Source organism: Heloderma suspectum, chromosome 1 (genome assembly GCF_057233095.1).
Source record: "Heloderma suspectum isolate Gila_16-S chromosome 1, 16-S_ref, whole genome shotgun sequence".
Classification (NCBI taxonomy): Eukaryota; Metazoa; Chordata; class Lepidosauria; order Squamata; family Helodermatidae; genus Heloderma; species Heloderma suspectum.
In genome coordinates this window covers 241,895,825-241,911,357 of record NC_139458.1, presented here as the reverse complement: position 1 = coordinate 241,911,357, position 15,533 = coordinate 241,895,825, and the positions used below count along the sequence as shown (strand labels likewise).

At 44.0% G+C, this 15,533-nt stretch overlaps 1 protein-coding gene across 2 annotated transcripts in view; it reads left to right on the top strand.

Annotated features, from left to right (window-relative positions):
- Positions 1-14,760: 14,760 nt before the first annotated feature.
- Positions 14,761-15,533, top strand: part of RUNX2 (RUNX family transcription factor 2) — a 158,203-nt gene continuing 157,430 nt past the window's right edge. For both annotated transcript variants that reach the window (XM_084822242.1, XM_084822233.1), the window contains exon 1: positions 14,761-15,462. In XM_084822242.1, coding sequence (XP_084678368.1) covers positions 15,163-15,462 — 300 coding nt within the window. In that variant the 5' untranslated portion in view covers positions 14,761-15,162. The remainder of the gene's footprint in view (positions 15,463-15,533) is intronic.

Here is a 15,533-nt window from a genome sequence, read left to right as displayed (position 1 = left end):
TAGTTGTGTCAAGTCTAGTTTGACCTTATGCTAGCAGTGAACATGATTACAAAAAAAATATCTTAGGGTGCAATCCTATTCAGACAGGCAGCCACCTCTGAACTCAGAGGCGACTGCCTATCCAAAGCAGGGCAGGAGAAGCACGGAGGGGATCGTTCCCTCCATACTTCTCCTGCCCTGCATTTTCGGCTAGACAGCCGATTGCAGGTGTCTAGTCACAGGAAGGCTGAGTGGGGGAGGAGGCTCTTGAATGTGTCGTACAAGCATTTCCGCCCTCCCCACTCCGGAACGCCCCCAGACACACCCCTTTTCAGCCGCTTTGCACTCCTCTTGCGTGCGTGGAGGACAGGGCTCTGCAGGGAGGTCGCTGTTTCGGGAGGAAAACACTAGCCGCTGTCTAGTGGCCATAGGATTGCTCCCTTAGTTGCCATACTTGCAATGCCCAAAATTCTGATATCCATGTGGGAAAGAGGAGCCTGTTAATGTGGGATGCTAAGGACAAAAATTAATGTCCATGTCACTATGAACTACTAGCCACTTAAATAGTTTTTTAAGGTATTGGAGTGTTTCATATGTTCTTAGTATTAATTTTAGTGACATGTCATTCCTTTTTCAGATGGTTTTCATGTCAGTTTTGCTGTCATTTTTCCTATGGTATTAGAAGTTTTTGTAAATGTTGTATAAAATGTTTGCATACATGTTTTAATAACAATTTCATGAATACCCATTAATCTGTGTTTGTTTTGTTTTTGTAGTGCCTCTCTTAAAAAATGTCTTCAGTATGTGTTGAGCTGTATATTAATGCAGGACCCTTAGTGCGAGCTGAGCTGCCCAATGTCAGGGGGTAGCGGGCAAATTTCCCCATCACCACAACAGTATCCCCAATGGCAGTACTTTCCCTTTCTCAATATGAGTGAATGTCACCATGTGCATATATGGGAGAAAGTGAAGGGATGCACTCAAAGATACCACTTGCAAGATTAAACCTACTCCTTACCTTATAGTGATCCCACTTATTAAGAATCAAACCTATTCCTCTCTACACAGTCCCAGCACTTCATTGCATACGCTCCATCTCTGATTTTGCTTCCCAGGCACTATGGAGTGTAATGGAAAGGAACTGGCTTTTATAGAGAATATTGGATTGACTTTGGTTTTTATAAGGGTCTGGTAGTCAGCAGTGTAAGTTCCCCCTGCACCCGTATTTGTGGGTGGTGTCTTGGCTATTTAGTGCCAAGATACCTTGCACATACTAAGAGAGACATATTTATTTATTTATTTATTATTTCCGGCGCACAATAAAACAATTTAAAATATATAGAACATTAAAACCACAATATAACAATACAACCACAATAAAACCTAGCAGCAGTGCAGGAATTTAAAATACAGATTTAAAACAGCAAAACTAAAAGTCTAGAAAGCTAAAATGCCTGGGAAAATAAAAAAGTCTTCACCTGGTGCCGAAAGGAATACAATGTAGGTGCCAGGCAAGCCTCACTAGGGAGCTCATTCCACAGCCAAGGTGCCACAGCAGAAAAAGCCCTCCTCCTAGTAGCCACCCGCCTCACTTCCTTTGGCAGGGGCTCACGGAGAAGGGCCGCTGACGATGACCTTAAGGTCCAGGCAGGCACATATGGGAGGAGGTGACAATGTTTTAAAAACATTGTTATGTTTCGATTTTCCTGGGCTGAACCCCAGCTGCCAGGGATGCCATTCAAGGGAGGGCAGGGCTGATCAAAAGCCTGTACTGTGCTGCAGTCTGAACCAGGACTGCTATCCAGGCCTATTCAGGGCCAACATGGGTTACCAACACTGAAAGTCTCAGAGCCTTCAGCCTTAGTAACAGTGCAAGGATTAGATTTTGGATACACGTACAACACACTTCAAAAGCACAATGCAGAAAGTGCCACACAGGCAGGGGAAAGAATGTGGAAGAGGCTGAAAACAATGGAAGAATAGCAGCTGCAGAGGAACAGAGGCCAACTGAGGCAGACCATAAGTAAGATGACCTGATACAAAGGGGGACAAGGCACCTTTACCTTTGGCCATGTAGAAGAGGATATCTTCAGCAGGTGCAGTATTCCTCACTCTTTCATGGCACAATGTATCTGTCAAAATTCCTACTCCTACACAACTATCAAAGAGACTGGGACTGGGGTGTATATCTCTTTTTAACCTCTGGTTACCATAGTCAACAGGCATCTCTACACCAGCCTAAAATCCTGCATTTAAAATGGGTCTTTCTGCTTCCGTTTTAAATGCAGGATCACCATGGACTCCCTTTTTTCACCCGCTTCCTTCCCCCCCTTCCCCCTCCTTCTCCCTGTATCTGAATCTTCCATTATCTTTCATTGATCTCGCTCCTCTTCTTGCCACTTTTCCTCTTTTCATGTAGGGAACTCAAGTGGAACACATCGGGGTAATTTGATAGCTCATTATCTTCAATCTATTTAAAAACTGAACAAAGGGCATTTAGTGCAGGAGAAGCCCTGGAGGGTCACGGCGTCATGTAAAGATCCCGCAAACTTCTGTGAGGGAGCAATCTCAATAGCAGGATAAAAGCTCTGTGTGAAGAAAACCAATGAGGGATAGGAGCCATGTTAGATTATTGCAGATATACATAAACTAAGGTGATTGGGAACCACCAACATTCAGCGGTAGTTCTCGACTATTTGACACCATTGGTAAATCTCACAAGCCTACCATGACTAGGTAAAATATCTGTAATGTACAAAACATCTATCCTTGCAACACTTTTCAGTTTTCTGGTGAGCCCACAAATTTGCTTTGTGACATGTCTCTGCCATTATTACCTCAACTAAGCCACACCCTTTATGTGCACCATATAACCTATATGCCAAAATGCACACTTCTGTAGTACCACATTTGGTTCCAAAGCAGATTGCTTTGTTCTATGCTACTCTTTTTTTACTTCCAGTTCTTCCAACATCAGGGTGTAGCATAATGATTAGAATGAAATGGGTATCTGTTAACAAGGTCAAGCTTCACAAATCCACCAAATGTGAATTCAAATTCAGATGTTAATTATATTTGACAACTTTGCTCATAGGTTCTAAAGAAGTTGTCAAATTTTATTTTTATCATTTGTGTCTTATGTTCCACACTGTCCACATCAGTTAGAAGCAAGACCCATTCGTTTCAACTGAACATACTCCTATGGATTTCGAAGAAGATGTCATACCCTGATATACAAACCAAGGAAATTAAAGTACTTGAATTTAAGCTATTTGGTCCAATTGATTTTTTAGATCTGCAACTACACACTGTGCTATAAATTATATCAAAACAAGAAGGTAAAAAGCACAAGTCACTAATTATCGAACAGTGGAAATAATCTTACATTGCGTGTTTCAGAGTATGCAGAGACTGAAGCTTCAGAGAGTTCAGAGAAGACTTTAAACTGTGCAAATAAATATGTATATATCTCCCATTTCTTCATATGTGGTTTAGTGTGCTAGAGTGTTGGACTGGGAGTTGGGAGTTCCGGGTTCTAGTCCCCGCTCAGCTATGGAAGCTCACTGGGTGACTTTGGGCCAGTCACACACTCTCAGCCCAACCTACCTCACAGGGTTGTTGTTGTGAGGATAAAATGGAGAGGTGGAGGATAATGTACACCGCCTTGGGTTCCTTAAGGAGGAAAAAAGGTGGGATATAAATGTAATAAATAAAATAAATGTAATAAATAAATAAGAGCAACCCGTATGAGCACCTAATCACAACAACTGTCATCAATCTCCAAAAGAAACCAGGCAGCCATTCAACACTCATGATAGACAAGGATGTTACACACACGCACATCGCCATGCAGACCACAAGCAAGGCAGTGGAAACTGGCTGTTCCTATGGGGGGCTGCAAGCCTTTTCCTCCCTAGGTTGCTGTGCTTTCCAGAAGTACATGACAGACAGGAATTAAACAAATGCAGCAATAAGCAACATGGAGATGCAGCAATGAGGAATTATTTTGTTATTTTGCATTCTGTCACAGTTTTTAGAGGCACAGAACTCATAAGGGTTAGAACATAAAAAGTTGGCAACACCATGTTTCTGTGATACTCCACCATTAATATTGTTCAATAAAGCTGTCACTGTGTCAGCTACGTCTTTGTTCTCCTGGTGACTAGTAGTTAGGAAACCACCACCTCCACTCTCTCTCTCTCTCTCTCTCTCACACACACACACACACACATGTGCAGGCACGCACACGTACGCACGCACATGTAATTCATTTCGGATGTCTTCAGAATAGGGGACTCACAGCAGAAGGAGGGGCAGTGAATTCTTCAATACTGTGCAGGTCTGAGTGTATGCATTTTGATCATGGCCATGCCACTGGCACACTGGCAAGGGTGAGGGGAAAGGTGCCAACTGTTCAGTGTTGTCCTGACTGACTCCCACTCCCATCTCTAGTTAATGCTGCTGTAATTATAAACCAAACAGTGTTCCTGCCATGAGTAGGAGACTGATAAAAAGATGTGCTTGGGAATTAACCAGCAGTTACTGGCGATAAACCAAATGAAAACAGGGAGCCCTTGTTGGCAGGAATGACAGGGCTGGGCCACATTCAAAGCATCCTAGGGCATTAATACATTGGAGAATTACCAGAATGGGGCTTTTAGCTCATGTGCCAGTCACTCGGACTGGCCAACTCATTGGTCTTTGTCAGGGTGCGTGTGTGTGTGCACATACAGCCAAGGATCAAACATGGAACCTCCTCTATGATGAGCCTGTGCTGTTCCACTAAGCTAAAACTCCACATACAACGCACTAGGAGACTACTGCAGAGTTCCTATCATGAGCCCCTTTTGTCTGTGGCCATATGGTTAGGGTGTTGCTCTCTGGAGTTGGAGGCCTTGGTTTGGGTCTTGTTGCCTTTCCCCTTTTCCATCATTAAATATTGTTGTGAGCTATACTCCCAACAGATAGGCATTGTTTTATGGACATTTCCTATGGGTGGGAAAGCAGCTAAGCTATCTCAACTGACCTTGCTGTTGTACTGAGCTGTCTCCCTTGCTGAGGGAAGAACCTGCTTGTTCTCCTCACATAGGCATTAATATACACCTGCTGCATATATTGTTGTGATGTATATTGCATGTATTGAAACCTTGGTACACAGTGGGTCTTGAATCCTTCTCCTGAAAGAGCCTGTGGATTCTATATGTGACCATGGTGTTGGTTGACTGTTGTGACTGGAATCGTCTTTCTATGTCTGACCCTGGAACAGGCTGATGTTGGCTGTGCTTGAGCTGCTATTGGGATTGTTTTCCTTTCTCCTTTGGTTGCTGGGAGTGCATTGGATTGCAAATAAGTTACACCAACATAATACTGGTGTACCAGGACCATGGGATCAGCCTGGATGACTTTATCATGCAATAGATTCCATTCAGGTTAAATGGAAGAATTAACTCTTCTAGAGACATATAAACCAGAAACGAAGTACACCAACCTTTAAGTACTACGTTAGTTAACATCTACATATAGTATTTTTGTTGGTGCTGCAAGAGTTTCTCAAGTCTGTGCTTATCAAGATGATCACTCATTTAGGGTAATTTTTAGATGTCTGAAAAAAGCTTTTGTAAGCTAAATACATTATTTTATGCTAGTTTTCCCTGCTCCAATTTCCCCCCTCCAAAAAAGCATCAACATGGGTAGAAATTCTGTCACATAGAACAGGGAGTCACTAACAGGTTTAACACTTTTATTGCTGCAGCATAAGCCTCTGCTGTATGTCGAAGTACAGTTTATGATACAGTATAGTTTGTGCACAACTGCATAGTATATCATAAAATAATGTTATTATAACAATACTTTTATTAATTTCCACATAATTAAATGTTATTAGTAATTTTCACATGATGTAACTTGAAATCAGAGGAATGTAGCATTCAGGAAATTTGGATTTGACCAAGTTCTGGGAAAGTTCTGCCATTGCTACAAATCTTTCTATCATTGTTTCCTTTTGATACCTATTGAGGCTTGATACCTGGGCTGGACTAGGCCTGCAGTCTGGAGGCTCCCCTTCCCTGAGCTAGATGTTGGAGAGACTGTAGACCCATTCCCACTGAGAGTCCCATCTTGAAGACGGTGTCAAGCACATGGCGGAGGTGGCAGCGGGCCAGCAGTTATAAAACCGTCAAAACTTTTATGGAATAGCATCAGTGCTGGTGTGAATTCTGAACGCAAGATAGATGAATAGGGTCATAAATATTTTTATTCTAGCAGTTCCTGTATCACTGAAAGCTTCATGACTGACAGAAGAGTAATAAGTGCAACTTTCTGCATGCTTTGTTTCATCTATTACATCACTATCGGTCAAACAGCTTTCAGAGGTACGAGACCAGCTAGACAAAAAGATTGGCAACTCCACATAGGAATATGGGGTTTCGCAGTGGTTGCTTCTGCAAGTGGTCATTCTGCAGGCCTTGCACATGGTTTCCATTGCAATGGGAGTGTGAAATGTCTTTGCCTCTGAACATGTTGGAAGTTTGCCTGTGGAGACCAAACAGAAACAGTAATGACTAAGGGTCAGAAGCTGCAACTGATGCCTCTGCCTAGATGCTCTGTAGGTGTGGCTGACTGTGTGCCTGGAGTGAATGCTGCTGCTGCTACCTGCTCTCCCAGTTTGGGGAGAGTGGTCAGAATCATATGCTCCATAGTGGCTATGTAAGCAGGGCCAGCATCAAGGATAGGCATGGTTAGGCATCTTGTCAGAGGCTCACTGACAAGAATCCCTGGGAGTTGCTCCTCCTCTTCACCATTACAACCTGCTTGTTCACCTGCCTCTCACTCCAACCCAGGCAGCAGTGGTGCTGAGAAAGAGGTGCATTAGATGCCGCTGCCTTCTTGCTCACTGGCTCTCTGCTTGTCAAGCAAGCAAGTGGTAGCAATGATGAGAAAGAGGATGAGGAGCAATAGCAGCAATGAGAGCAACAGAAGGCAGACTCAGTGAGGAGGGTCATTGAGGCTGTCTTGCCCAAGAGCCCTCAAGAACTTGGAGCTGGCACTGTAAGCAGAGTGGGAGGCCCGCGGTGGGTTGTTTGGTTCCCCACCGACTTCAGTGGGAATGTTTTAACTTACACAATCTCTTTTGTGGGCATAATAATATGCCATTGCTGGGCATAGAACTGAGATCTGATATTGCTTAGGATCCCAAGTCCCTCTCTTCCCCACTCAGGGCATGCTCCAGGTTTCAAGGGTCCTACAGCTAAGTGCCCTCTGATGTTCTCCCTCCTGTGTCAGTGGGCTCTTGGGCTTACCTGGCAGCAGCAGGCAACTGTGAGTGGCCATTTTATTTTTCCACAATGTCCTCAAGGTAGCATTACCGCTGGACGTTGTGAAACATTTAAATGATGGCTCCCAGGCCCAGCTGTTTTTTTTAGGGGGGTGGGCAGGGCAGGCATTAGCACTGGACCCTGCCAAGACACTCAGGCATCAGCAACTGCTCGAGGCTGCTGTGTCCTGATGCCCAGCCTGCCCCCTTCATTTTTTGCCCATATGCCAGCAAAATTGCACCGCTGTTGCAGTTATGCCGGTGTAATCCTGTTGCTACGTTGCTGTAGATTCCTGATAGTGGCATTCCTTCATGCTTTCTCAGTGTAAATGCACAAGAGTGATCCTATCTCCCTCCAGGAGGTGTAACTCCAGGACAGAATCACACCTTTAAATAATGTTACTGAGTAAGAGCAACATGATAAGAATTGTTGGCAGATCATCCTCCTTAAAAAAAAAAAATCAATTATAGGAAATTAAATATAGAAATTACTGCTGATATCCTGCTCTAGAAATAGCCTGTCACTCAAGCCTGAAACCCTTCCCTCTACTACGGACAGTGAGAAACTTCCTTATTTTGATTTACATTTTTTCCTGTCCTTAGAAATCCAGGGCCTGGACGATACTGCAATCTTGGGGAGCATGGTATGGAGAAGCCGGGATAAGCCTTGGAAGAAGGAGGAGGAGGAAAGGAAATGGCAGTATAGAATCTAAAACTAGGAGAGATCCTGGTGTAGCCTCTTTCTAAAATACTGAAATGCCAAGGTTAACCATAACCACCCAAAGCCAACATAGACAAGAAAGTCCCACAATGCTTTAGATTTATAAGATCATCAAGATCTAATTCTTGCAACATTCTTCAGTGTTGGGGAATTATGTTAATTCACCAGCTATGTCTTGTGGCCTGTGAAGTGATTAGCAACCCCATTTTTGGAGTTCCAGTCAAACTGCAGAAGTAGATTGCTCAAACTCCTGGTGTGCTTGATGAGCCATATTTAACTTAGTGGGTCACCAGTTGTGCAGCCCTGCCCAAGGGGATACTGCTGCTCCATGGTTGTAGAAAGGCTGCAAAGAATATTTGCTTTACATCCTGTTCTTTTGGAAACATTCACTTCATTTGGATCTAATGCACAGATGCAATAGTCAAAAGGGTATTTTCAGCTGGTCATAAGGATCTTGATGGGTTGTCTGGAATCCTGCTCAGCCACATAGGGCATTCACTACTTAGTAAGTAAGACTTGTGCCCAGAAGGCAGCAGCGAGCCTAGTACCGGTGCTGGCACTGTTGTGACTGAATGCCTAGCCTGCATAAATATTTCCTCACTTGCCTGTCCTTTATATTTCCTCATTCCTGCAATATATTGTCTATCCAGATGAATTATCCACTTCTTGTAGAGAAGGTTTATTTCCTCCATACAGTTGCTTATAAAGGAAATGTTCAAAGCTCATCCTTAGCCTCTTCGGTTCTGTATTAACCTTTAATATTATCCAAGGATTACTTCTGTATATCCCTTTTTCATTACTATTAACCTTTTAACCCTCCCTACAATTAATCAAATGGGGTTGAAGCCATAATTCCATCCCCAGTTATGCCAACTTAGTCTGAATGAAGTTGGTAGGCTTAAGAATGCATATTGAATACAGAGCCACGGACTGGATTTATGGCTCAAGTGGAGGATCCCACTGGAGGAAGATGGAGGGGATTATTTTTGCAGATTTCCCCCTTCCCTCTGCAGCTCCTTTCATCACCTCCCACCCTGTTCCAGAGAGTCCCCAAACTCTCTGTAGCAGCTTTTCAAGGTGCACAGTGAGAAGGAGGAACCAGTGAAAACCAGTGGAAGCTCTCGACTCCACACTATAAGAAACATGCTTTGTACACAAGACATAGGCTAAGAAAGTGCACGTAGGATACAGATAATAAATAATAAACTTAGGATAAATGTTGCCTCCTATTTATTTGAAACATTTCAGGTGATATGTTCTGTCCCAGCATATGAACATGCATATGACATTTCAGAAGAAATTATCTTTGGAAATAATGTTGAGAACACATGAGATGCAAATTAAAGGCTTGTATTGGTATGTAAGTTGAATTACTCTTTGTGCACGTAACTGTGGATAAGTTTGGGATCGTTGGTGTCCAGTTTATTAGCATTTTAAAACATACTGCAGAAGACCTATTGTGTATTTTGTGTTAATCTCAGTGATGTCAGTTGACCAAAATGGATACATTTTCCAAAGAGGCAGCAGTGGGCTTTCAGTAACAGGAACAATAACAGTGGAGATGATTCACACATGATTCGCAATATGAGACACACAGTTTAACAACCTTAGTAAATATTTTTAGGGCTTTAATTATAAGCAACGGCTCAGCCCTGGAACTTGTTTTCAATGCTAGGCCGTAATCCTGTACTACATGAAGTAAACTATTCTGTGCACGTGTGTAGTGCTTTCTCCCTACTGCTATATGTCAACCCTTACACATCTTATTTCAGCAACAGAGCAGGATCATCACAGGGTGTGGTTTCTGAAAAATGCAATTCAGGGAAGTTGTGTGCATCCCATTCATCCTCCAAGGAGCTCGGGGCACTGTACACAGGAACTTGCCCTTGTTTCTTCTCACAAGAAGCCTTCTAGATAAGTTAGGCTGAGAGATGGTGTCTGGTCCACAGTCACCCAATGAACTTCAAGGCTTAAACCTTGATCTTCCTGGTCTAAATTCAACATTCTTTTGTAAATGGACCACTGCTCTATCCAATCATTTGACTAGGACATTTGTGAGATAACATTTCAAACATCAATAATGTTATTTGGTAAATGGTCATTTTGTATGTAATATTTCCATATTGCAAACCCTGCCCATTGTATGATGCCTTGAAACCATGAACTTGATCCAGTCAAAGCAAAGCATATCTACATTTTGTTATTTCAGTGACAAAGTTAAACATGTGCTTTATTTAACTCCCATTGTAATAACCTGGGTTTTAAAGTCCCTAACTTCCGATTTATCATGTGATGTGTTAAGGTGACTTTTCAGAATAGCAGTCAAGAAATCTCTTATTCTGCACCCAAATAATAAATCAATGAGGCAAAATCAAAGAAAGCTCCTACACCAGACTGCCAGAGCGTTCACAGTATTGTACCATGGCCCTTGCACCTCCTAATCCAAATTATTAGGTGAAGATAGCCACTAGCACAGCTCAAGGGATTCTAATCTACATCATTTCCATCAAATACAGAGTTCTGTAACTTCTGAATAATTTTCTATATTTGAGAAATGGTAAGATCTGGACAGGTTCAGGTAACATCAGATGTGAGCTGGTGGTTCATGATTAAAAAGACAACACCATGACAGTGGTCCTGGCTATGCCATTGTGAAAGAAATTGATTATTTGCCCCTGAACCCCTCTCTAGACAAAGTCAGCCTAAGTATGTTACCTTATCTTACTCTAATGTAAATTGTTGTTGATTGAAATAAAAATGATTGGAACATATACTTTGTATGGGGAAAATTTAATTATAGCATGTAATTATACCAGTAGTTTATTGTATGGCCAGGTCAGTGAAAAATAGCTATTACAATAAACACACACATAAAATTAAACTTATTTCCCAGTTGAGCTTTATTTATATTAGTGGAATGGTCAAATAAATTCAAAATGTATAATATATGCTCAGCACCTATTGGACTAATAAATGGTTGTTAAAACACGTGTGCAGGTGGAATTTAGCAGAAATGGTGGCACTGTTTCTAGCAAATGACAAAAAAGAAAAAAAAGAATGGTGATTTTTTTCCCCTGCTGGTGAAATAAGAGCTTCGCATTTTATACCGCTCAAACACTGGCCACGAAACATTGAAAGTATGGCTTTAAAAAATTCACTTTTGACAGGCTTTGAGGGGATTAGATATATATTTTAACAAAGATTCAACAAGGCAAAGAATGTCAGTTTAAACAAAAAGCACCCATATTACACAGCTACAATATCTCTTAAAAGTTATCACTTTACTTAAAATGGTATTAAACTTGGCTAGTGAACTTTTTATTTTATAAAGTGAAGGTTCGTTGTTTAGGGCATAATCTAGCCAGTGAAGCACTTTTTAATCCCATTAATTGCTCCCTCACTGAACTTAGTAGGACTTTATACAGGTGCTTCAACTTTGGCTAGATTGTAACTAGTTTCCCATTGCAGACTTTCATTGTAGCTCTGTAGCTCTCTACATCTTTAACATCTTCAGAACAGTTAATTTTTGATGGGGAAGCTGAAAGAAGCTAAAGGATCTACTAGTTACCTTGACTGCCATTTCAGCCATACCTGTGGGTCATCTAATATAAACCATAGCATACAATATAAGCAAAATCTATATAGGTTTCATTCATCTTCACAAATATTACAGCTACAGTCCTAAATATTCTTAATATAGATACAAATCCAATTGGAATCTATGAGACTTGTTTCCAATTAAAAATGCTCACAATCAAGTTTACCGCTTCTTTAATCAAGACATTTATAATACTAATCTCCGAGATGTGGCCCCTCCCAGGATTCAGTAACTTGCTGTTAACTGTGTAAAGTATTAAGGAGAGAGAGATTTTCTGAGAAGGCTGAAGATCAGTTTTGCCAAAAGCTGAAAACTTTGTGAAGGCATTTGGTGGAAAATTTTATTTCCACATTATAAATGACTGCAGTCTATTTTAAGTAGCTCTACACTGGTAATTTCCAGTAGCTTCCTTAAACATCTAAACTTTTCTTTTTAGTTAGCAGGGAAAGTTTATATTTCAGTGTGATTTTCTAAAAGTAGGCCTGTATTCTATTTAGAAATCTTGGCAACTATATTGTTAATTGTGGATGCAATTTCATTAAATGTTGCCTTCAACGTAAGTGCCCTAAATTATAAACTACTAAACAACAATCCACAACCCAATTACTCTAAACAAAGTAATGGGTAGAGGTAAATCCCGAACAAATCAACGTGACTTACTGGCAATGGAATATTTTAGGGTTGAGGTGGAAAACTTCACCAGTCCAAGTAATTAAACCTAACTCAACTGTGTTTATGGCTGTGAAAAAGTATGAGAAATGGGGGTTTCATTTTTTGATATCGTTCTTTTACCATATAGTCGTTTTTCCAGCAGAAGTGTATTCTGGCATAATCTCATCCATGTGCCTTCAGAAAGCCGGGAAGGACAGATATTGGAGCAATTACCAACAAGGGCTTACAAGAGCATAAAAACGGATAGGAACATTTTATATTATTGTGCTTAAAATACCAATGAGTGCAATGTGTTGGGCTTACTATAGAACATAATCATAGTGGGAATGGGGACAGGTAGATTTAAAAACAAAAACGAAAATAGAATATTTTGTATTGAAAGTTCCCTTCAAGGACACGTCCTTTTTGAATAGAAATCGACCAGAGAAGATGTGCTCCAAAGTGAGAGCTTGCTCTTTCCTGTGACCGAAGAAGCGAGGGTGGGTTGTGGGATAATGTAGGACTAACTACAGAAACGCTCGGGACTGACCCTTTTCTCCTTGCTTCTCTCCCCCCCCCCTCTCCCCTCCCCATTAAATGTAAGCTTTCTCCACGGCAGACGAATTGGGAGTAGGATGAAAACGATGAGTCATGCGTTTGGGGTTGTTGTCGTCTCTTTTGACGTGTTGGCTCCTTCTGTGTAATGGCTTCGAAAAGCATCCCCGAGTGGCAGGGTGAGATGTGTGGCACGCAAAGCCCTCAGGTTTTTCGGCCTCGCTGGCACACCGTTCGACGCCTTTCTGATCGCGTATCTTGATGTAACCATCCCCGCGGCGCAACTGAAGTGGCGAAGGCGCGCAGTCGTCCCCACCGCTTAAAACACTCCCGGAATTGTGATCTTCGGAAGAAGGGGGTGGGGAGAGGCACGCCAGCGGTCCCCCTCCTCCCCTAACGCTTCTCTCGCCGGCCTCTTCCCCTTGCGCGCACGCCGCTGGCAAATTTTCTTGGGAAGGAAGGCTGAAGTGTCAAGCCGAACTCAAACCTTAGGAATTAGGAGGACCGAGGAAAGGATTTGATAGGTTATCTACACCGGGAGGCGTTTACCCTATTTTACTATTGGGTATGTAAATAGTTTTTAATAAGGTCTGCCTTTTGTGCGTGCATGTAAAAAGAGCAAGCCAGACACGTCCCGTACCTTTCTGTAACTCTGAAAAGGAACAACGCTAATTCGGGGAAAATGTTAGGCGGTCGACTGCCAGGTTTGGGGAAAGGCTTCGGCAGAGGATCTTTGAGGCGTTTGTTTCGAAAGCGAGATGTTCGCGTGGAAAAGTTCACAGTCCTAAACATTAATTGGGAGACAGCCCCCCCCGCCCGCAGCACGCGTGGGGGCGGATCTTGCTGCTGCCCCCACTCACGGTCAACGGGGAGCTGGGCTCTTTCGCGAGAAGGCGCGGCGCGCCCTCCCTTTGGCGGCAATGCGGAGGGAAGGAGGAGAGCGCACGTTTGTTTTGAAGGCGACAGGCGGCTGAGGACTGGCCGAGACACCACGTGCTGCTGTCTCTCATCAGCATAATGACTGCTTGAGCCGGAGAGTACGGTATATATAAGCCACAAAAACCTAATCATTAGAAATCCCAGCCTCCAGCCCCCGCCCCACCCGCACACGTTTGGGGACCATTTTTTTTTAAAGACTTCCTGTTGCTTCAGTCTTTTCCTGACGTGACTTTTTGTAGAACACCCCCGCAGTTTGTTTTTTTTAACTGTGATAAACTCTAACGGTTCCCCCTCCCTCCTTTGGTCATTAAGAAAGGGGATTTTTAAACAAAACAAATCTATTCACCTCTATGCAATAGCAGCGACTTAATTAGAAAGGAGCAGGATTGCACCGTCGCTGCCTTCTGCAAGAAGTTACTCCCCTGAGCGTATTTTAGAAACCAGCCCGACCCCCCCCCCCCGTTCTGTTCCTCCTGAGTTTTCATCCCGCTTGGTGTATTTCCCCAAGAGTCGGAAGTTCGAACTTCGGGAAAAACTTGATCCTTCCTCAGCAGCCGTCTAAAGTCGCTGTCTTCGTTATTATTTTGACTACTTTTGCTTTCCCAAAACCCCACCCCGGAGAACTTGATTTTTATGCGGAAGAAGAGGGCAACCTCAGTCTGTGCAAAGGGAAGACGCTTTTGCAAAAGAGACACCGCCCCCCCCCCCCATCCGCTACCACCAGAAGCGACAAAACTAGTAATCGGAAAACCTAAAAAGTTCACCGGCAACTTAATTTTACCCGATCAAGAGACCTTGGCGGGAGGGGTGGTGAACCTCCCTGGAGGAAAACCAGCCATTCACTTTTTTAGGACCCCCGCTCCTACTTGCATCCCGCATGAAGCAGCAACGGCAGCAGAAACGCTCAAGAAACTAGCTTATCTCTTCGCCCTACCAACCCTTTATAACACCCCCTAAAGGAAAGAAGAAAATAAAGACCGGCGGGGGAGGGGGGAGGAACAAGCGTGTAGCAATCGAAGAAGCTTTGGCGGACGGAAGGGAGAAGGGGGAAAGAGCGAGCAGAGACTCTGAGCGAGAGGCAAAGAGGAAGGAGACGCGCTTCGCAGCTGCGGAGCAGCCGGGGGACTTTGCAGCGGTGCTTTGCGGAGAGCCGGAGGAGGCAGCCCCGGGCAGCCGCTGAAGCGTCTCCCCGCAGGCTCTCCCCAGATCCAGCAGCACCTTTTCCCACTGCGATTTCGTCCCCCTTCCTGCACTTACTCGGATCCTGTTTTTCCCTCCCCTGCCCTCTCCCATCCTCCCGATCCACTCCCTCGGCCCCACTTTTTTTAGCTCCCCGGTCCCACTCAGACGCCTCCTCGAGCGACACCCCCGCCCCCCCGCAAAACGCGCTAACTTGTGGCTGTTGTGATGCGTGTTCCTGTAGATCCCAGCACCAGCCGGAGGTTCAGCCCCCCTTCCAGCAGCCTGCAGCCCGGGAAGATGAGCGACGTGAGCCCGGCGGTGGCCGCAGCAGCCCAGCAGCAGCACCATCCGGAGGCGGCGGCGGCGGCCGCGGTGCCCAGGCTTCGCCCGCACGACAACCGCACCATGGTGGAGATCATCGCCGATCATCCGGCCGAGCTGGTCCGCACCGACAGCCCCAACTTCCTGTGCTCCGTGCTGCCCTCGCACTGGCGCTGCAACAAGACCCTCCCGGTGGCATTCAAGGTAAGGGACGCTGGGGAAACCTTCGGACCCCCCGCTGTGGCCCAGGGCCACTTACTTTCGTCTTCCTGGCC